The sequence below is a fragment of the Empidonax traillii genome, unplaced genomic scaffold (assembly GCF_003031625.1).
Source record: "Empidonax traillii isolate 1590-97213 ecotype Southwest subspecies unplaced genomic scaffold, ASM303162v1 scaffold154:size1206225, whole genome shotgun sequence".
Taxonomy (NCBI): Eukaryota; Metazoa; Chordata; class Aves; order Passeriformes; family Tyrannidae; genus Empidonax; species Empidonax traillii.
The window spans coordinates 1,078,191-1,100,299 of NW_020955347.1; the positions used below are offsets into that span (position 1 = coordinate 1,078,191).

The window sequence follows — 22,109 nt, forward strand, 5'->3', positions numbered from 1 at the left end:
TTTAATTTAGTTTTGCACTAAAGACTAATTGCCTACTCAGCGAAGGGGAAGTGTAACATTTTTTTTAAGATGCTTACCCGAGGGCCCTGATCACCTTGATCTCCCTGCAAAGTGGAAAGATGAGATGATAGGTTTAACACAGCATCTGTGTGCTACCCAGCTCTCTTATATAATCTAACATTACACTGCATCAATACAAACGGTCTCTTTAGTTCATGCTGGGAGAGCTTTCCATTCACCTTGTAAGAACTCATCCACTCACCTTCTCGCCTTTTGGACCAGGTGGGCCCTGAAAGAAACAAAAGCAAAGATGAGTTATCGATACCGATTAACTCCTGGGACACAGCAAGAAACAGGTCTGCACCAACTTGCGGTTTCTTTCCAACAATGTATTTCCTTACAATTTTTCACTCCAAATGCCAGGACTATTGTAGAGATGGCTTCTTCACTGTACTAATAATAGGCACTATGCAGTTATTTCTTGAATAGTTTACTAACCCTCTGTGTTGAATCAGACTACTTATACAAGCAAAACTATGCCTGAAATGACAAGATTTCTGTTGATTTCTGTTAGGGACAACAGTTTATCTCCTATCAGATATGAGAGTTTCCTAAGACTGTAAAACTTCTTTGCAGTGCAGCTAATAAATTCAGAGACAGATAAATCTGTCACATATTTTGGCACCCTCCTTGTCTTAGATTGCCAAACAAAAATGGATTAGGAATCTAAAAGTAGGGTTTTCATTCCTGTCTTTGGCAATACTGAAGTTGATGTTTAGTCTCAAGCACAGTGTTTCAGGCAAAATAAGCTCTTTGTATAACATGATTTTGCCGAAGTACTACTTACTTGTTACTTACCACCCAACAAACAGTAAGGTGTTAGAATCACAAAACACTGAGGTCCTTTCCTATTCCATTTTTATTGAGAGCTTTCCATAAAGCTACCAGCAGGTTTCTAAAACACTAGCTTTTCAGGTTAGTATCTTGTGAATAAAAGTGCTATCAGTCTGCAGAGAACTGGCTGCTTACATAACGCAGACTTTACCTCCAGCTTTTTGAAAGATATGCAGGTGTTTCATTACAAAGAACGACCTCAGATATATATGAAAGCAGCTGGAAACAGAGAATGAGCCATCCAACCTAGCAAGGTCCACTGTTATAATGCAAATAGAGGGTGTGTGTGAGTGTGTCTGTGTGTATGCAGAACAAGAAAAGTTTGTCACCAACAACCCTTGTAAAAATTCATGTGGTTCACATAAACACAATGGAAGGGAGGTTAGCCTGCTGTATATTAAAGATGTGATCAACCCCAGGCAAGTCTTTGAGAATCCTTATTGTAGCCAATTTTCTGCTTAGTTTTAAGGGCTCCTGATGCATACCAGAGAAGAGCATCTGCTGCTAAATCTTTCAAGGAGTTAAAGCACATGCCTCTCCTTCCATAACCTGCCATCTGCATAGTCTGCTGCAGAGGACAAAGAAACAACTCTGCCTCCTGACGTCCCTACATCTCCTTCAGGAAGGACAGTGCTCACTGCTAGCTGAGTAGAAACTATCTGCTCAATTAACTATGACCCCTGCCCACTCTATGTTGCCCTGAAAGCCCTTGGCCTCTTTAAAAACAAATTAAACAAAATAATTTAATGAATAGACACAACCTTGCTGCACCTTTCAGGTCTCTCCATCTATTTTTTTTTTTTTAATACGTTAGCTCTGACTGCCCCTCTCCAGTTCACATGTTCACACAAACACATACTTTTTGAAAACTACATGAAGCACTATCTACTTTTAGTTACAGACTCCACATATATGTACTTTGACATGACATTAGAGTAGAGCACATTTTCAGCAGTTCTGCTTTAAAATTTACACATCCATTCCATTGAGCTTGTGAATTTGCAAACTCATACCATCAGTAACACACTAATTGCATGACGGGAAGAACTAAAATCAGTCAGTGCTGGCTGTTACTGCCTTTTTCACCATGAACACTGAGTACAAGGGAAGGGTTGTGCTCATGTGTTCCATCTCCTCGAATTGTCAAGCTATTACTGGTTCTGAATATCTTACTGGCTGCAAACTGCAAATAGCACGACCCCTATCTGCTACAGTCCGAATCCTGTTTCTTGGGCCTTAGGCATAAAATTATAGATAACATGACATGACTGAGACTGTAGACAGATGTTGACTTGTGGGAGTTGTTGCTGCCTTCGGTCAGATGCTTAATGTCATTCTTACGCCCAGGGGTGGCCCTGCTTCTGGTGGGTTTTGGCTCAGAACTGTTCTGAGGCGTGCTCGCTACAGTTCTGCCTGCTGGTAGAAACTAAGACAGCACTGATCACATCAGCTGCCTGAATTAAGCTGGTTCATTGAACAGAAACAAGTTAGAATGTGCTCACATGAGGGTTCATCCAGCAGATCTGTGGGGCTAATAGACTGTCTCTCTTGTACAACTGCTGGCAATATCCTCAACCATCTCCAGCTGCAGAAGCGGCCCCTGCCTCTACCCTGCATATTTTCCTGTTAAGAGTTCTCTGAAAACACAATCCATACTCAAACATGCTTTTTAGTAAGACAGAATCATGTATTTCAACTAAATTCAGTTCTTTTTCTGTTTAGGACTTTCTGAAAATTACCTGTTCACACCATATTCAGAATTCCAGAATGTTTTTCATTGCTTGGTGTTTGCTCTCCCTGAGTGCCACACACCATAGTTTCTATCAAGTCGTCCTTCCAGCACACACATTTTTCATACAAAGTATTCATAAATATCTAACAATTTTATTGTACCAGGAGTTAAAAACAACTTTTCAAAAGGCCACAAGAGCATTTCTGGTGTGAACATTCTCAAGAGTCTTTTCACTTGTATTTGCAATGCTTCTGTTTTCCTCAAGAGTCTTGAAAAACACACAAACAATTGCAAACAAAAATAGCTCTTTTGGATGCAAGTAAAGAGAACCAGTGGGGTTTCTTCAAAAGAAAATTAATGCAATACTTTCATGGCTTGTTCACCCATCTCTGGCTTTCCCCCCATTGTTTCAATTGTCCTCTATTGTTTCTGCAACTTTAAACAGAAAATTCCTATCTTCAGCCTTTGACATCTTCTTTCCATTTGTGCTGAGAAATTCTCCCAAGGTTTTTACTTCAGAATTTATTAGTGTGTGTACACTGAGTGGAGGCAGGGAGGAAGAAAAATCCGAGCCAAAGTTCGGTTTGCGGGGGTGGGGTGTGATTAAGAGACAGATTTGTTTAAAGAAGGGCAAGGTTTCTTCTGTTTAAGGGTATGGACACAAAGAACAGAGTGAGTAAAATAACACTAGTTTTGAAGGCCACAGTATAGACATGCTGCTTTTTTCCCAGGGAGACTTCTGTGCTTTCGTTTATGAGATGGCAGAGATCAAGCCAGTAGCTGCTGAACAAATGTGAAAGCATTTTGTGTAAGTTATATGAAACGTCTGAGGTCAGAGCATTTCTGAAATAACTTTACAGTGTTTTCACTGGAAACAGAGGCTCTTTTCTCAAACTGTAATTATCTACTCCAGACTACTATACATTTCCAAGGAGAGTTTATAGCCTGTTTCACATAAGCAAGGCCTTGCAAATCTCAAACACATGCAAAATCTGCATTTATAATTAGGCGATAAATACTACTGGTTTTAAAACAAGGTCTTCTAAAGCAGACTGAAAGGCCTCCAGGCACCTGCCAGCCAAGAACAAAGCTGAAATAAGGGTCAAATCCATTCAACAGCCATGCTCAGCATTACTGACAGGTGATCCTTTTCTTTTGGCTATCAAAATCTCATTTCCCTTCTCTGATGAAATTTTACAGTATTATAAATATGTGTACAAGAATAGAAGGGCAAGAGAACACAGAAGCAGAAAACAGGAGACTGATCCTTGCTGTCTTTATTTGGACAATATTCCCTTAAGGTTTATTACATGTAATCAGCATGTTTTTTTCATATAGCTGGAATTTTATAATTCATTCCCTGATAGATGCTAATTTTGTATTCCACCCTTGAGGCACTGCCGCCTTTATAGTTACATTCAGAGGACCTCTTCAAAAGCCATTACTTGACTTATATTGGTTTTACAAACATTCATAATTATCAGAATTCTCTTATATTCTCTCCACATTCCTGTTGCTACCGATCTGCCTTTAACCACAAAACAGGTAGTTCTATTATAAACTCACCCAAAAGGCTTTAAAAATTGACATGTTACCTATAGTAAAACTGAAAATAATAAGTGATTCTCAATAAGAGGTTTAAAGAAGAAACAATGTTGTAGGTTGGGTAGAAAGCTCCACACTCAGGACAGAGAAATCCAGATTTTTCTGACTGTTAGCCCATATGACACCATTGGATAAAGGACCTGTCAGTGCCCCGGTGACAACAAACCAACCAACCAACCAATCAAAATCAGTTGGACTATGACAGTCCCACATCCCATTGGGATCATCCTGAGATGTCAAACTCAGCAGCTCTCATCAGACAGAGACATCACAGAAGGCACAGGTAACAATGTTTCAGAGACAGTCACTGCTTTCCTACATTTCAACTACAACAGCCACATGCTAAGGCAACCTGGCAGACAGAGGACTGAATGTAGCTTCCAAGATTCAAACTTCATTTTCATTTGGGATCAAAGAGCATACAGCCCATTCATCCCTACTAGCAGCAACAGTATCCACAATAAAAGCGTGACTGGCGCATAAGGGAACAGCAACCCTGTAGATATGAACAGAAAAGCAACACAAACTGTCCAATGCCATCTAGACAAACTCAAGAAGGAAATAAATTTGCCAACTTAGTTGTATTATGTTTGCACTACTAAATGGCATGCCATATATTGCCGAAGTTAATTCAATTACTGCAGTTTACTTTGAGGGTAAAAGGTGGCTTCGGCACATAACAACAAAATAATCAGATACAAAAGTCAAACTTTTTCTTTCTTTGAAATTTGACTCATGACTTCCAAAAATTACAAGAACTTGTCTGGAACAACAGTCCCCAGGCTAACCTCTAATTGCTGCAAAACACTGGGATCAGATATGCTGAATCGTAAGAGGTTATACAGCATATTATGAAGCACAGTTGTGTTTCATAACTATTTCAAAGTTCCTCCACCCATTTCAGTCTTGTGCCCACTATGCAAGCCCTGAACTACTGAGCAATGTGGTTTTGGCATCTGCTGAGTTTGGCTGTGTTTTCAGCCAGTGTTTACATATGCTAGTTTACAATGCCAACATCTCACCTTGCATCAATTTTACAAGTGCTCATGAGAATTTCCAGTGAATCTGAACTGTTTCTACTGCTGAAGTCTCTTCTTTTTTACAAGTTGTATTCTTCCCCTTTGATATGACTGACTTATGGTGAAAACTTTAAAGAGAAAAAAAACAACCACCACTCAAAAGACTCTTACCAATCTTTCATTTGTTCCCTTTATATTATAATTTTTTTTTAAAAAATATCCTAAGGCAGAGAAAAAGAAACCTGAATATTTGACACAATAATGGTAACTGACCTAAAAAACGTTACGTAAATGATCTAATCTGAGAAATATAAGACTGATATATATAGCATATATAGCAATATAGCAATTTGGACAAACAGCTCAGTTAACACTCACAACAAGCAAATTGTGACTCCTGCTGTAAATCCATACAATTGCATTCAGAGGTCAGTGATTTATACCAATATATAAATCATACAAGTTCATAAACTGCAGGCAGGAGAACATGATCAACCCTGAATGTGTCAAGAAAGCATTTAGTCTGTAATTTTTGACATTCATTTCTCACACAGTGCTCTTGTTGAGCTCAGGATGGGGTGTTTTTCTTGGAATTTATAATGCTGCTCACAAAAACCAGATTGCATCACAAGTTGCAAAAGGGTCACCACTAACTGACTAATTCAGTACCCACGAAGAAGCATAAGGCTTAGTGTCCCAAGCAAAAACCTGCTAGAGGAGGTCTCCTCTTCTTCCTCTGACATACTTTTTCCTTTGATTAATCAATAAGATTGTCATCTTCTTCTTCCCCTTCCTCCCAAACCCTGCCCTCCTTCTACTCACAAACATAATATTTTTCTTTGAAAACCTACAAAACTCAACACAAATAGTCTGATAAAGATTCTGTGGTATGGAGGGTATATGAATATGTACATGAATATGTACATGAAAAAATAGGATTGGCTTTACTATTTCCACAAAATAATTTAAGCAAATATGATCTGAATCTCTAAAGTTTCTTGTGAATCAAATAGCTGCTGAACATGCCAGTAACACCAATTATATGGTGACAGAAAAAATTGGCACATTATTAGAGATAAGAAAATGGCTTCAAGTAACGTCAAAAACCTCCTAACTTCCACTTAATGCTCAATGCACTGTAAAACAAGTATTTCCTGAACCTACACCCTCATTGCCTTGTCCACCATGTACCTTCCTATTCTATTATTTTTCAGATAAACACAAGTTTACTGACGATGTTTGAGATTTGATGCAATACTGTAAAAAACGCCCCAAAAACCCACAGCACAAAGGAAATCCCACTCTTGTAAACAAGTAAAACAAGACATAAAAATACATATGAGAAGATCTAATACTGCAATATCTCTCATATTGTAAGAAAACAATGAGAGTTTCTGATTTCAATAACATCATAGGTGCAAGGAAGATACAAACACATAATCTTGGTCACATCAAAAACACAGAAGCACACAAATTTTTGACTGTCACTCAGAACTGCAGAAAAACATTTGAAAACACAACCTGTATGCCCTACAGAATCAAAATTCACAAAACAGACTGAAAAAAGGAGGTTTTTTTACTATTACTGTTATATATTTGCTATTTCCATTGCAGTCTCTCAGAATTTTTTGGAATTCAATTTATGATTTTTAAGAATGTTTTTAATGACAGTACAACATAATACCGGTTTCAGTGTTCAGTATTTGGTTTATAAAACATTCCAAAAACGAGACATTTTTGATACAGACTGTTTCAGTCTTCCTCTTCCACCAATCCACTAGCAGATCCCTGTCTCATTATGTGTCCACCTGAGACTTGAAAAAGCAGTGCTATCACATGCTATCTTAGAATCATCAAATAGTTTGGGTTGGAAGGGTTTAAAGGTCATCTAGACCACCCCCCTACAGTGAGCAGGAACATCTTCTATTAGATTAGACTGCTCAGAGCCCCGTCCAACCTAATCTTGAGTGTTTCCAGGGATGGGGCATTCACCACCTCCCTGGGCAACATGTGCCAGGTTTTTCACCATCCTCATCGTAAAAAATTTCTTCCTCCTATCTAGTCTGAATCTATCGTCTTTCCGTTTAAAATCAGCAACTCTTGTCCTAGCCTCTGCTAGAAAGTATAGTACGGCCAAGGTTAACTTCTCATTCTCCAGTATCACAGGTGGGCTGTTCTGCAGTCCTTTACCTTCACAGAGCCTCCCTCTACTTTCTTCCTCCTCCTCCTTTTGCTGCATTGAGAGTAGACACTTAGAGATCCACTCCATCTTATACTAGCCTAGTACACAGCAGAATTATTTTTATTCTCTCTCCAACAGCAATACACATACATATGTGTGTGTTTGTCTTCACACGTGTGTCTGTATGTGTGACCATGCTGGTGGTGGAATTCAAAAACAACACTGCATTTCTATATTGGCATTCACTCAATAGTTGAGTGGTTATGTCACAAGGGATAGAAAAGTTGATATATAGCATGGTAACTATAGAATAGACAAAAATTAGTGTGTTGTCAATAGAAGAAAATATGTATTATAAGTCATGGGGTTATTGATAAGATTCAATAATAAAAGTGTAGCTGACTAATAAATATTCACTGCAGTCAACAGAAATGCTACCACAGAAATTCAAGGGGCAATGAATTTAACATCTATGAAGAAGAATGTTTGGTGTACAGGAACACAAAGTAGAATGAAAGGCGGCTTTCAAATTTAACAATAAAAAGAACTAGAGTGCAAAGATTTTTCAATGTACATTGCTTCACTTTTTCCTCCACATTATTTCTGTGTCAAACTAGTGAAAAATGAAAAAAGTTATAGCTCTAAACTTCATGCCTTTTATTTTGCATTGAACATTGAAAGGGATACGAAATGGAGAAAAAAAAACAGCCACTGCTTAATCTCCTAATTATCTCCATTTATTAAAATAACTGTAGTACCACTCCAGAGGAGTTTTCTGCACTTGCCAGTGAGAACTGTACCCATAAGCAGCCAATAAGCAGACTGTACAAATATAGAGCTATTTTTGCTCAAAAATACTCATACGCTTCTGGCACCCTGGTCTAAGGAGAAACATTAAGTATTGATGCCTTGAACTCAATTAAAACATTTTATTTTATGGAAGCAGTTAATATGCCCCAAAACCAAATAAGAACTTGAGAAAAAAGAAACCAAACCATAACACAAAACAGCAACAAAAACAAAATCCAACAAACAAAACCATAAAAGGAAGACCAATCTACTCCCATGGAATTTAGGGCTTATAAAACTGCAGGGATTATGAAAATACATTCTGTCTTACTTTCCCAACACAATAGAAATTGAAAAAAAAAAACCCCTACATGTTCTGCCAATCAGACTCACGAAATCCCTTTTCCAGATTTTTGAGATAAAAAGTCACCATTAAATATTTTTTATACTTCCTTTGGCCAGCTCTCTCCTTTATTCCTAGAAGCTTAGTAAGAAAACAGCTCCTCACTGGGAGTTAACAACTTCCTGTTATTTTCAGAAACAGTAGTTCCTATCCTAATGCTTCAGCTATTTTTTTACCCAAAACTTGAACAGTGGCTTCTTTAATTCAAATACCTCTGATGCTTCCCTGATTGCTTACTGGCCTGGTAGATAATTCAGCTGAAATGACAGTGGCCTTCACTCATTTAGTCTTTTTTGTTTGGCTTAAAAGAACCTTTTTGATGAGGATGTCAGGCCAAACTTCAAGTATTTTGAAGAAAACAGACAAGGGATAAAAGCAAGGGAAGAGGGGAGTTCCAGAGCAACGGAGATCTACCATTGCTGGTAAATCCACTACTTTACAAGAGAAGTAACTATGGTCATCGAAATACACCTTCCAAGCTCCCTAGACTTTTGGATATTTCAACTTTACTGTCTCCATGATGACTGTGTGATGAAATAGCACACAAATATCTGTCGGGGTTTGTGTGGCTTCTGGGGGGTCTCTCCCGGCGCTGTGAAGGTTCCTAGGGCTGAGATTACCTCTTCCCCCCCCCCCCCCGCTGCCTGCCCTCGTGGCGTGGACAGGCAGCGGAGGGGCCTCTGTCCGGAGAGAGAGAGAGCACGCAGCACGCAGGGAGGCCAGCAGGAAAAGAGCGTTTATTCAAATGTCCCCCAGCTTATATAGGCTGGTGGGACGAGTGGTGATTGGACATTTAGATAGCCAATACAAAGAGACAATATCCAACATAGGAACCAATGATATTCAAGTGAGTTATCAGTTTTTACCCCTTACAAATATCTACCAGGCAGATCCTCCCTTGAGCAGCAGTTGGATCTAGAAGATTCATGAACTTCATTATCAGATGCTGCATAGGATCCAGCTCTACAAAAAAATCGTAACTACACAGAAACAGATGATTAAAATACCAAATAACCCTCTCTGTTCATCCATTTGAAACATGGACTAGTTTCAAAACAAGGCAGCTTTCAGAAGAATCTTGGCCTGTACCTGCTATCATATCAAGGCATACTCACATTAAAGTATTAAAGGCTGAACTTGTGTAAACAAGCAAACCTGCATAGCTCACATACAAACAAGGTTTGGCAGCTAACATGCACTTCAATGCTAAACTTAACTTTTCAGCAACAGGATTTTAACAAAGACTTCGAAATAGGGAAGGTAAATTCCATTCTTCCATTTATTGTCTTCCATTTCAGCTGCAATGCCCTGAGTTACATTCAGTATTTCAAAGGCAGAGCATACTGTACATACACTGTTTTTTTCTTTTGCAAACTTTGCTACTCAGTACAGGAGACATTTGCTCACTCAAGGTAGTAGAATGTCAAAGATTCAGAAATTCTTTTAGTGTTGTCTATAAATGCTACTATAAATTCTACTGTGAAAATGTGGTGTGTCAGATTACTTAAAACATGAATGGTTAAAAAAAAATGGCACTAGAATAACAGTATAAAGCCATAGCCATGTAAAAAACACCCCAAGGGACAGAAAAGCTTCTGAGACCTCCACAGATTAAGAGCAATGAAATTATTTCACAAACTAGGTAACTTTATCACTTAAGGGTATGCTAATGCTTGAGGAAAACATGTTTCACCAAAGTACAATATATTCCTCCAAGGATCTCCTTCTTCTTTCTTTCCTGTCCCCACTCTTGCATGTCCTGCAGTCCCTTAAATAGTTTCTGTGCGCACCTGGCCCACTGGTACCCAAAAAAAGCCTTTTTACAAGAACTGCCTGATAAACATCATGATAAAAGCTACACTGCACAAACCCAGCTGATGCGACCTCCAAGTGCTAGGTTACTGCAAATGTCTCCAAACTATCCTAGGTACAAGGCATTGCCGAAAGAGGCAAAGACTTGACACCCTTAAGTCATAATTCCAGTCCTGATGGGGATGTGTCAACCCTTTTATTCGACATTAAAGAGTATATAGAAATAAAAGCACATAAGGATAGCATATAAAATAATATTTATATTGCAGTAAGACAAACAAATGCCAGGAGGAGAACTAAACTTTTTTTTTATCTTCCCCAGTTTCCTCATCTACAAAGGGGAAAACTGCAATGACATAATTCATAGACATGTTTTGAAAACCATTCAGATTTCTGAAGTCTGAGTTTAAACACTGGATAAATGCAAATGAACTTTGATATCAACTACAAACATACACATACTTTTATACACAGACATACGTAAAAGTGAGATCACTGAATATATTTTTGTAACCTTTAAGGCTGAGACTTTATACAGGAAGCAATTTAAGACAACATAAAGTTTATTAAAAACAAAACTGTTTTCTCCTCAAGACTAATAGTTTGGTCTACAAAATTCAGAACATCTTCAGGGGAAATTACACACATATGTATATGTCTACTTAAATGGATATTCATTCTTTTTGGCAAATGATCACTAGCAGACATGCTGGGCAATATAACTGGATTGTATTTCTGAAAATACGTGATTCTCCTTCATGTTTCTCAGTAGCTTACAGCTCTTGAATGTTACTGATGGATCTCAGTAAAAACGATTACTAGGAACTCCTAAGCTATTGCAGGCACAGACAAAGCATTTTTCAAACACGGCACTCTAGATTAAAGCTCACAAACAAAATGGACACTTCCATGCCATGGTCGTTAATAACATTACTGGCAGTACACAAAACACTCCAGCAAAAGTAATTGTTGCGGTTTCAATTTTTTCTTCCTTTTCCCCTTTAAACTTGACTCATGCTTACAGGAGAGAATAACATACCACCACAGTTCTTCATGCCAGCATCAATTCAATATAAAAAAACAGAAGCGTTTTCCCTAAAATATAAAGTTGCTTAAAGTAAAATTTTAATTCACAGAAGTGTCACTTTATAATGGAATATACAATATACAAATTTTGAAGCTTCCAAATAGCAGTTTGAGATCCAAATCTCCCCCGTCTGCCCTAGGTTATAGGACTTTCAAACTTTCATCAAAAACATCACTAGGTCTCTGGATAGATAATGGGTTTCAAGGAAACTCTGATATTTTGAAAACCGTGTCAAAGACCAAGGTCTTTGAATATCACAGCATTATCTTTAAGTCATAATAAGATTGATGAAATATACATTTTTATAATTCTTAATTTTTTTTTCCCAAAGATAGTGAAACTACTGGGATCTGCAACAAATTGAACTGGAATTCAACTGAAATACAGCATGAAGATCAGTAAAAACAATAAGCCAGCATGAGTTTAATATCAAATTAAAAACATGTGCAGCAGGATAGTAAAATACTATATAATATTCCTGAACACAGTGCAATACTTAGCTTTGACATAATTCCTAATAAAACACAGTACACACAAGTGTATTTCTGCCATCTGTAGAACAGGAGGAAGAAAATACAAAGGTCATTTGATAAAGAAATGATTTAGGAATACAAGAAATATTTTCAGGGTCCTTAATTATATTTTGACAATCCTTTGTACATCTCATAACAAAAGCACAGTACTAGCCTTGCAATTGCTTTTTTGTACTCATATGTACTTTGTTAACCTAAGTGATGCTTTACCAAATTAAGGCTTACAAGTAATTTTTGCTTCACAGTTTCACACTTGCTGTTAGAAGATCTAGTATGCCCTGATGACAGCTGCCCTCTAGATGAATAGATGGAATGTTAATTTGTGACTCCCCATAACATTTATGCTAGCATATGTAACCAGTCAATCAGACCTTCATGTTTGTTTTATTAAAACAAACCCAATTCTTTTCAGAAATTAATGATGCCACCATGAAAAAAAGTTGGTAACACTCTAAAAATAAAAAGCTGTCCTGCATATTTTCTTTTGAATTTTTATATATTAGTTATTTGTATTGTTTTATTCTAGAACTTGTGTTTTTTTAGAGTAACAGTATCAGCAATTGTCACTCTGTGAACTACAAAATGAGGGGATCAACTTCTAAAAGTTATGGGCCAAACAACTTACACTCAACTGAATTCTCAAAACTCATCTTCCAATATTTCTTCATTTATTGCACATAGCTACTCTGAAAGGAGATCTTCGGGTCCAGGAAAAGAAGTCACTTTCCTAAGAGCAGAATTCATTTCACAAGGACATCCAGAGCCTATATAATGTTGCACGAAGAGGCCTTTCCACAGAATTCTGTGTAATGAATATTCTAAATTTTGTCGTTTTAGAAAATCAAAACCTAGATTGAATTGTTTATTGTAAAATTCAAATCTGATATTTTTTTTCTGAATCAAGCAAGAAAATCAGAAGTAAATTATCTGTTCCAGGAAACGCTGTGGAACATTTGAACATCCTGCTATTTCAGCACCAAACAGCTACTGAAATTGTAAGTCAAAAGCATGCCTATCAGAGTAGGTAAAAGAACACAGTAGCACAGCTGGGGTAAGGGTCTGGCCTCCCCTTGGGTGTCTGACAGAGCCTGATGAGCAGAGCTTTAAGGAGTCTAATTATCCCCAACTAAGTTCACTTAGCAGCATATTGTAGGGAAGTCATTAATCTGTCATTAGAGGATCCTTTGCAATTCCTGACAAAAGGGTGGGAGAAGACAAGTAAAAAAACATGTTGGATAAAGTACAGTATCAAATGCTATGAGAATTTTGCTTGCTGATGACTGGAACTTACTCCCCTCAGCCTTTTTAAATTTTCTGTGGCGCTTCCTTAGCCTTGGTAAAACTGATGGTTCAGAACAATTCGCCCCTAAATCTCCAATTCTGTGCTCTCTTCTTCCCAGAGCAATGAATCCTCTTATTTGCACTAATACTACCTGCTTAGCCAAAAAACCACTTAATATTCGCAGCTGTCCTTACACATGTGTTAAGTCTACCAAGGAAAACTGAAGTGGTTTATATTTTGAAAGTGCTCATTGTTGTTGTCAGTGCCTTTTAACATTATTACCTTCTGTTTATGATGCTGAGAAAGCATCATACTTTAATACATTAAATGCATTAGCTCCTTCTGGGAAGATAAATTTCTTGCATCTTTTATGTCATAAACATGTATGTACATAGTAAACATGGAGTTTTGAGTGTGACTTCTCATCCTACATTCTCTGATGTGGTTCATTTTAGCAACTAGAATAAAATGAAAAGCCATGATAATGGCTTTTGTTTCTTCATGTTCACAAATCAATAGAGGCTGTTTCCTGAAGAGATCTCACAATTTCAATAGTCTTTACAATTTCTATTACCACTTTAGAAAGGAGAATGGTAAGCAAATAGTAAAACTCTGCGCACTAAATCCATATGAAATTTATTACAAGCTTGTTTATTTATGTGAAGCCCTCAGCTAAGATTAATTTCTGATCTTAACATTTATTGTAAATGATTATTATCAGCAGAGGGATCAAGGACTTACTTTGTTATTCAGACAAAGAAAGCGAGAAACACACTTTCACAAATCTGCTACCTGATGTTAATAAACTAATTGTTAAAGTTTGACAGCAAAATCTGACCTGCAACTTGTTAACTCAAAAGCAGATAAGAATTTGAATATACAATCCTTCAGCAGGATCAGAAGTTTACAGAGGAGCTTAGGATATCAGTTTCTAGAAGGAGAAGCACCCCACAAGATCATTCTCCACAGTGGGAACAGCTAATGGGCTTCTCTCAGGAAGAGCAACATTACTGCACTGTGTATATAAAGCTGACGAACTATTTCTTCACTCTTAGGCTGATTTTTTCCTTTTTAAGAGTATTTCCTGCCTCCTTCCCCCACTCTCCATGTAAGTAAAGAGTCTTGAGGCATTTCTGAAAGCAAACTGCTGGAAACGAGTAATATGGAGCTTGCACCTCAATTTATGGTGATCAAAACAAAAGAAGTATGTCCAAATCTAAGGGTCTGACAGGTACTCTGTAGCTTTAGTCAACAAGACATATTATGTACCTTGCTCATAGCCATAAAAGCACATTTAACAGGTCTTGGAATACAGATGGCTATCCAAAGTACCAAAACTGAAAGGGAAACTCACCAGGAATTAAAATGCACTTTCTTCACACAACCCCTTTTCCATCTTCCCTGCTGCCAGATACTCAACTCTTTTCTAAGGGCTAGGAGTGTCCCTACCATCAAGCTGTTCTCTAGAAAATGAAAAATCTCTTCCATAGACTGCTGCCTTCCAAAACTGCTCAACACTATGGCCCATGTCCTGCTGACTGTGTTTCTTTGTCCTTTGACAAAAACCAGAAAACTAAAAGTTAAAATGGTTCCCACCAGCTCTGCTGAGAGCACAAGCCAGTAATAGCCAGTTTAACCATGAATCAGAATTTCTGTAATCAGAAATTAAAAATACTCCAGTGACAAACCCTAAAGCTTGAGGGTGAAAAAGACACATATGTGCATTTGTCACCAGAATTGCTATGGTAACCCTTTATCATACACAAAGCCCTGGAAAATTTCAGACTGTTACAACATCACATCCATGGACATTTCACACAAAGGAAAACAAGAATCCCATGAAAACAAATATCAATCATTAATATTTTGTCCATTTCTAACGCAGATTTGGATGGCTGCCAAAGAGAAGGGAGAAGCATCTGTGAGGCTGCTGTATCTCAAAGTCCCACACAGAGAGTGATCGTGTGTGCTGACAAGAGAGAGAAATTCTGTTGTGCTAGAGATAGGCCAGGGAGAGGATATTGCCCCCAAGATAAAAACAGGGGCTGACTAAGACAAAGTTACACCTAAACACCACCCTACTACCCTACATTTATACTTGTTATTAGTTCTGGTTCTGCAAGATTTTTTAAAGGATTATTTTGTCTTCCTTCACCATAATACTGAAAGCACTGGTTTCTAGTATTTAGATGAACTTCACTTCTAAACAACCAAAAAAGTTAAAAACAGTTAAAAATAGTGAGCCTTCTCTCTTTACCCAGACAGTACATTACTTATGGAATTAACTTTAGACTAGGAGCTAAGCCATGTTCTTTGACAAACAGAAATGCTTCCACTATTTCAAATAGAAGATGCATGGGCAGAATTTTATTGTACAGATTTACTGGGAGAAGAAACCTTTCTGGTACAAGGTAATCCAAACACTTATTTACATTCTAGAGAAAAAGAAGCACATATTCTTTGAGGTCATTCAAAAGTCAGAACATAAGTTTCAGCAAAAATATTAAATATTTTATTACTTGTTCTTCTACAAAGAAATATAGCTTATAGGGTATTTAAAACAGCTCTCTTTTTAACAGAAAACCAAAATCATAAGAAGGAACTTTAGTTTTTAGAGGTTATGCTAGAAATTTTTTAGCTGTTGATTTTAGTTTTTACTTTTCAGAGATAGAAAAATAACCTTTATTGAAAAAAAGGTTGTGAGTTGTAATAAAGCTTTTTTGTATTTAAAATGGGAATATATGAAGCAAAATTGTCTTCTGTTATGTAATTTTGAAGAAAATAAGCAGTAAAAAATTAAAGAGAAAAAGACAGGAGGTGTTAATGATCTGTTATGGATTTATATTTCTGTGCATTAATTATGTGTGTGTTGAGTGAATTTAGTGCATACTTTTGGAAAACCATAGCAAAAAGGATAGGTGTGAGTAAAACACTCAGCATAAAAAGGATGAGAATCTCTGATCTTAGTGTGGACTTACATGGCTATGACATCAGAAACTTTCCAAATGCTTCTCTAGTCAGCATAACAATTTTGTTGTTTGAAGGCAGGAAGCCTTTACTTACTAACCAAACTGGCAATACTTTTAATTTTGAATTTCTTATGGACACAGTTAAGACCAGGGAAATTGCTGACAATCACAGCTGGCTGAAATGTCTGCATTATTTTAAGGACAAACCAAGAGAGTTTGACTTATTTTATCTGATTGTGAACAGATTCTGTTTTCTGTTGATACTCTAAACTTAATTTTTAAAAGACTTGAGATTTTAAACCACAGCTTTCAATATTGAAAAAAAAAATGCTTGTTTCATTAAGTTATTTGGATCTGAGTTTTAGTTTAAGGGGAAAGACACTTAAATGTACAGCCTACATGTAGTAGCCTGAGACAGGCAGACATCAACATTGGCTAGAAAGCAATTCAGCAGAATAGTTACCTGATTCAGTAGCCACCTACAATCAGAATCTGGAGTTAAGAGGCACAAATGTGTGCAGCCAGTGTTATGGGAGAGGTTCTCTAGGTATCTGAGACAGCTGCCCGTGATTGGCAGCTACAACAATGGTCCAATACAGACTCCAATACAGCCTTTGTACACAAAACAGCCAGTGGCTAAGCTATAGACCCTGGATCATCTCACACAGCAACAAATACCTGTATGCGGGCAATGTAATTGAGCCCAAAGAGTTTACCGTGAGCTGAACAGGTTTCTAGGTGTTCTGAGTATTGACTTAACTTTCACTGACTGCAAGGAGTGCTTAGATGCCTCATACGTCAACATTTGCACACAAGCTTCTAGGTTTAGGCATTTTGATCTAAACTCTTGACTGTCTGATGCCACTTTGACTTCCCCACCAGTGCTCTTGCAAGAATTATACCTGGACTCAATCAGCCAGTCAAAATACAAAATACATATCCTCCTGACACAATAAGTGCATCTTGAGCAGAAAAGGAGGAAAAGGCATTAATAAGAATAATGGTATGTGTTGCTCAGAATAACAGCGATGACCCAGAGGTAAGCACTGCCCCTGGGTGGAGTTACTGAAGTTAGGATGTAAGAATTCTCTCTTCATACAATTGGGAGGGGGGTGGGAATTTTTAGTGGGTTTTTCCTATGGTTTGCACCTCACTTCTCTTAAAATCATGACAAGATTTCTCTGCCTTTCTGCCCTTGAAACTGCACTGAATACTGCAATCTCCACTGTGGTTCTTTGCCTACAGCTACCCCAGGGCATTTCATGTAGAGATATGTGTTCCATGGACTGAGCAGCTGTTTACAAGCAAGTGACACTCGCTAAGCAACTGAAATGTGGGAGGTGGGGGTCCAAACCCCGAAGGAAAAGACACGGGTGGCAGCACAAGTCAGCATCAACTATAGGGCAGCCCATGGGCTCAAGTATATGCCTCAGGTCCTCAACAGAGCTTGTTCAGAGCTAGAGTGCCACACAGAATTACAATCTCCCTCTTCATCAACCCCCAGCAGCACAGAGGTTGAAGGTACCTCTCTCTCTCTGTGTAGTCCACACATCAACAACCTACTGTGAAACCTAAGTGCTATGGGCAGTGGTCATTTCCAATATCATACGGACATCTTATACAATACTATTAAATGGAGCCTGCTACTGGGCATTCAGGCTAACTGGTGGTTTGAGGCTTTCTAACACAGTGTCTTTCAACAGAGAATAATGATTAAAATGAAAAAAATCTGAAGAAAATGCTTGCTTCCCATAATGAAAATCTTAACTTAAAAAAATTATCAGTCAAAAAGGCAGTAAAGCTTTAACTTTCAATTATGATTCTGAAATATAAAAGGCCCTCATAGAAATCCTGGTTCAGGCAACTCACTTGTGCAAAGACGGTCTCATAGACCAAAGCTTCCTACACAGTATTTGGAGTACACAAAAAGGTGGAGTTTTTCAACTGAGTTCAGTAAGCTGGGCATTGGCATTGGCTTCCCCCCCCGCCCCCATTTCCTTGTTTCTTCACATTTTTATCGCCTTCTTCCACTCAAATAATTCACATTTAATTTTTGCTAAACATAATGTTTCCTTTCTGCTGGTCTATTTCTACCTTAGAACTGAAATTTGGTCCCTATATTTCCACATCTTCAATTACAGCTCACAAGACAAAGTTGTACTATTTTAAATAAAGCAGAACTAATTCAAAGCAGTGTATATAATGAATCAAAATAGCCAGCAGTGCAATATTTAAAATAACTGAGGGCTGCCTGGATTATAGCAACATTATTAGCATGTGATTAATAAGCAGTTGAAGTATTACATTTGCTACACATTTGCTAAGTTATTTTATCTTGCTCTAAAGCTCAGTGGCAAAGTTTCAAGCCATAGTTAGGAGATTTGCTTTATTCAGTATTACGTTGTTAACCCCACCATCTGGTCAAACAGCTGAGGGAACTCAACCATATCAGGGGGGGCATGTTTCTCTCTTGGGAAATATTTGCCTTATTGAATTATGCGATGGTTACCAGTTTCTAGTTTATTACAGTAGGATTAAAAAAAAAAAAAAAATCCAAATACTCTGTAGATAACCTGAGTTTGGTGGGCCCTGTATCTAGCTATGACTTATGTAGGAAAATAAGATAGCACTTACTTGAGGACCAGGCTGACCCTGAAAAAAACAAGAAAAAGAAAAGGTTACGGAAAGTTATGGCAAGGATTAACTCCTTAAATAGTAGAAAATAGTTACAGTCCTTTCTAATAAGGAGATAATAAAAAAATATAGTAACTGTAGGAAGTCAGATTTTTGACTCTTAAGTCTATATTGAATTTGAAAGTTTTAGTTCAAACTGATGAACTTTCTTGAAACTGATTCTAGAAATAAATTACAATAACACATCACTGAAACTGCATTTGAGAAACTTCATATTTTAGACAGTCATAACAATTTAGAAGCGACAGAAAGACCTAATTTAACAATTCCCAAGTGAGAAAGAATCCACATATGCTGAGCTGATTTAGAAGCAGGTACTGGGCTTTTTTTCTCTATCATGGCTCAGCTCCATGTTTCAAGGAGGTGCTAATTACTGCTTTTTGAATGAACAAAGTCTCAGAACTGGAAGAACACGTTGAACAAACAACAGTCTTTCTTCCTTTGCTGCAAGCATCACAGTTCAAAGTAAGTATAACCAAAATTTAAACCAACAAGACAGAAGTAGATGAACCTTTGTCAGCCACCCCAAGAGATAGCTGATGCATTTCCTCTCTCTTATTTATCAACACCCCCTTTAGACCAGTTTAGGAAACTGGAGAGGCACCCTTTGACCACTGAGGAGCGGTATGCATCTCTTGTTGCTGCAAACCCTTACAGAGAAGACTTCCTATCGGTAAGGTCCCTAGCCTAGGACAGCCAGTGAAAGTCATCAGTTATGTTTTAGCCCACTTAATAAAAACTATAGGCATGAAGCAGGATTATTCTATCAAACTGTATAGTAGCTGTGACTATGAACTTTATCACCCAGACAAACAGCTCACATTGTAAGAGCGAGACAAATATTTATATCTTTCTCTCTATAAAGAGAGAACTTCTTTAAACTCTTAGGGCTAGCTTAGCTTTTAGTGTTTTATAACACTTTAATATTTCAGTTGAATTGAAACTACATTTCCTTCTGTTGACAAAAACTGAGCATGGAGAATTCTTCTAAGTCTTATAAAACCTCTTCACTTTAGCTAGGAATTACTGCTCCGAAGAGTGGAAACTTTTCTGTCCGAACATCAGGAAACACTTTTCTTACTGTGGAGATACCCAAGCACAGGCACAAAGGAGACTGTGGAGTCCCTATTCTTGAAGATATTCAAAAGCCATCTGGACAGGATCCTAGGCAAGCTGCTCTAGATAGTTCTGCTGGAGCAGAGAGGTTAGGCCAGATGACTTTCAGAGGTGCCTTCCAACTTCTATGATTCTGTGTGATTTTAAAGGTGATGGGGGAAAAAGCACCAGGAATTGCTTACTGATGCAGTATTGCTGGTACATAAATTCATATAAATTATCTACACTGAGGCCCCTGCATGCAAACTTTATATATAAACCTTAGAATACACTTACTCACAAGTATATCTAATGTTGTAATACATTTTGGCCAAATCATTAAAAGCTGTCTGCAATGCACATATATAAAAAAAAACAAAATGTGATGGTTTGAAATTACCAAAATGTTGCAAAAAAAAAAGTTGATTTTAAGTGATAGAAGGCAAATAAACAGAATATATACATATATATTTAACCAAAGAGATTTGAAAAATGCCTTTTTTCTTCAATGTAAGACATAAAGGCTGCTAATTGTCTACATGGTACATGCTATATGTATGACATACAAGACATACACACATAACACAAACATATCCTGAATTGAATCTGAGGGTTGGAATCATGCTCCATGAAAGTATTCCCTACTCTCAGACTCAACAACATTACCAGTTTGCCCTTCTGTAATTGTGCATTTATAACTACTTTTCTGCGATACAGAGAGAGGAAAGCTAGAAAATCAATTTTAATATGACAATGGTTTTTTATGCAGAGAATTCTATGAGATATTGGGGAATGTAATAGTTGCATTGCTCTTAGTTTACATAAACTGTCAATATTGTAATTATCCTGCACTTAGTTGCAAATGCATATGATGAATACAAAAGTACTCTTAGCAGGATTTTTTTAACCTCTTGCCTCTGAGCTCCTTTAGCATGGAAGGATCTTCACATTAGTGAAAGTAATTATTTTATGGTTTTTACAAAGGTTTCCAATCCTTCAATATTTCTGTATGCTCTTAGCTACTCCTTGCCCTACCAGCCACTGCAGTTACCGTGTAATTTTCCCTTTTCACTAGTGATCCAGTGACACTACCCAGATGATGCAGCAAGCACTGAATTATGGAACTCATCAGCTCTTCTTACAAAGGTACAGGTAGAAAGGCATCAAAATAGTGACCTTTGTGATTGCAAAGGCTCACTGCCACACAACAGCAATTCAAAATCTGGGAGACAAAAAAGGGCTGTTAATTTTGCCTTCTTACATTTTTGTATGTTGTGAAGGGGTCAGGAATAAAGCTCCATGAGTTACTTTTGTGTTCTTTAAAATATCCTCTAACATGTATACAATCTGATATTATAACACATTTAAGCAAGCTCAATCTCAATTCATCTGTTTGTGTTCCCAAAATGACCCTAGGACTGCTGAAATCACCCTTGGTTCATTGCTGCATAAATCACCTCCAGTTCATGTTACTTGTGGATTAAAATGTTTTAGCTGGAAGTATTTCTCTAAATTTCAGATAACAAACAGGGTGAAAATACTCTTAAAGAAAAGTCAGCATTACTCTGATTTTTTTTTTTTTTAATGAACATCTCTTTATTCAAACCTGTTACATACTCTAAAATTCATCGACTGCAGCTACCACCTGACTGCTGTTTTTTGCATGTGTTTAGGGATCAGTCCCAACACCAGTAACTGATCAGGTACTTTTTCATTGTTGCTGCTTTGAACCTCTGGATCATTACTCACATACCTGATTATCCATACTGAATGTTTGTGGTTTGTTTTTTATTTTTAATCTCCATGGCTAGGGTGCGTGTAGCTGCATAGTATGTCATGGTTTCAGTAAAATCTTCAGAACGATTTTCCCCTCTGTATTTCTATTTACTAGCTTAATACACTCTTTTGAGGTAAAGAACAGGCTTACATTTGGCAGCCTAATTACCATGACAGAAGCTCTTCCACTGTTGATAGTTAATCCCTTCCTAGCAATTTAACCACATATTAGCTGCT

General features: G+C 37.4%; 1 protein-coding gene across 1 annotated transcript in view; it reads right to left on the bottom strand.

Moving 5' to 3' along the window:
- Positions 1-22,109, bottom strand: part of COL25A1 (collagen type XXV alpha 1 chain) — a 149,046-nt gene that overhangs the window by 100,384 nt on the left and 26,553 nt on the right. Inside the window, exons 4-6 of the mRNA XM_027884736.1 lie at positions 18,942-18,959; positions 263-289; positions 78-104 (exon numbers count right to left, since the gene is read on the bottom strand). Of these exons, the coding sequence (XP_027740537.1) occupies positions 78-104; positions 263-289; positions 18,942-18,959 (72 nt within the window). The remainder of the gene's footprint in view (positions 1-77; positions 105-262; positions 290-18,941; positions 18,960-22,109) is intronic.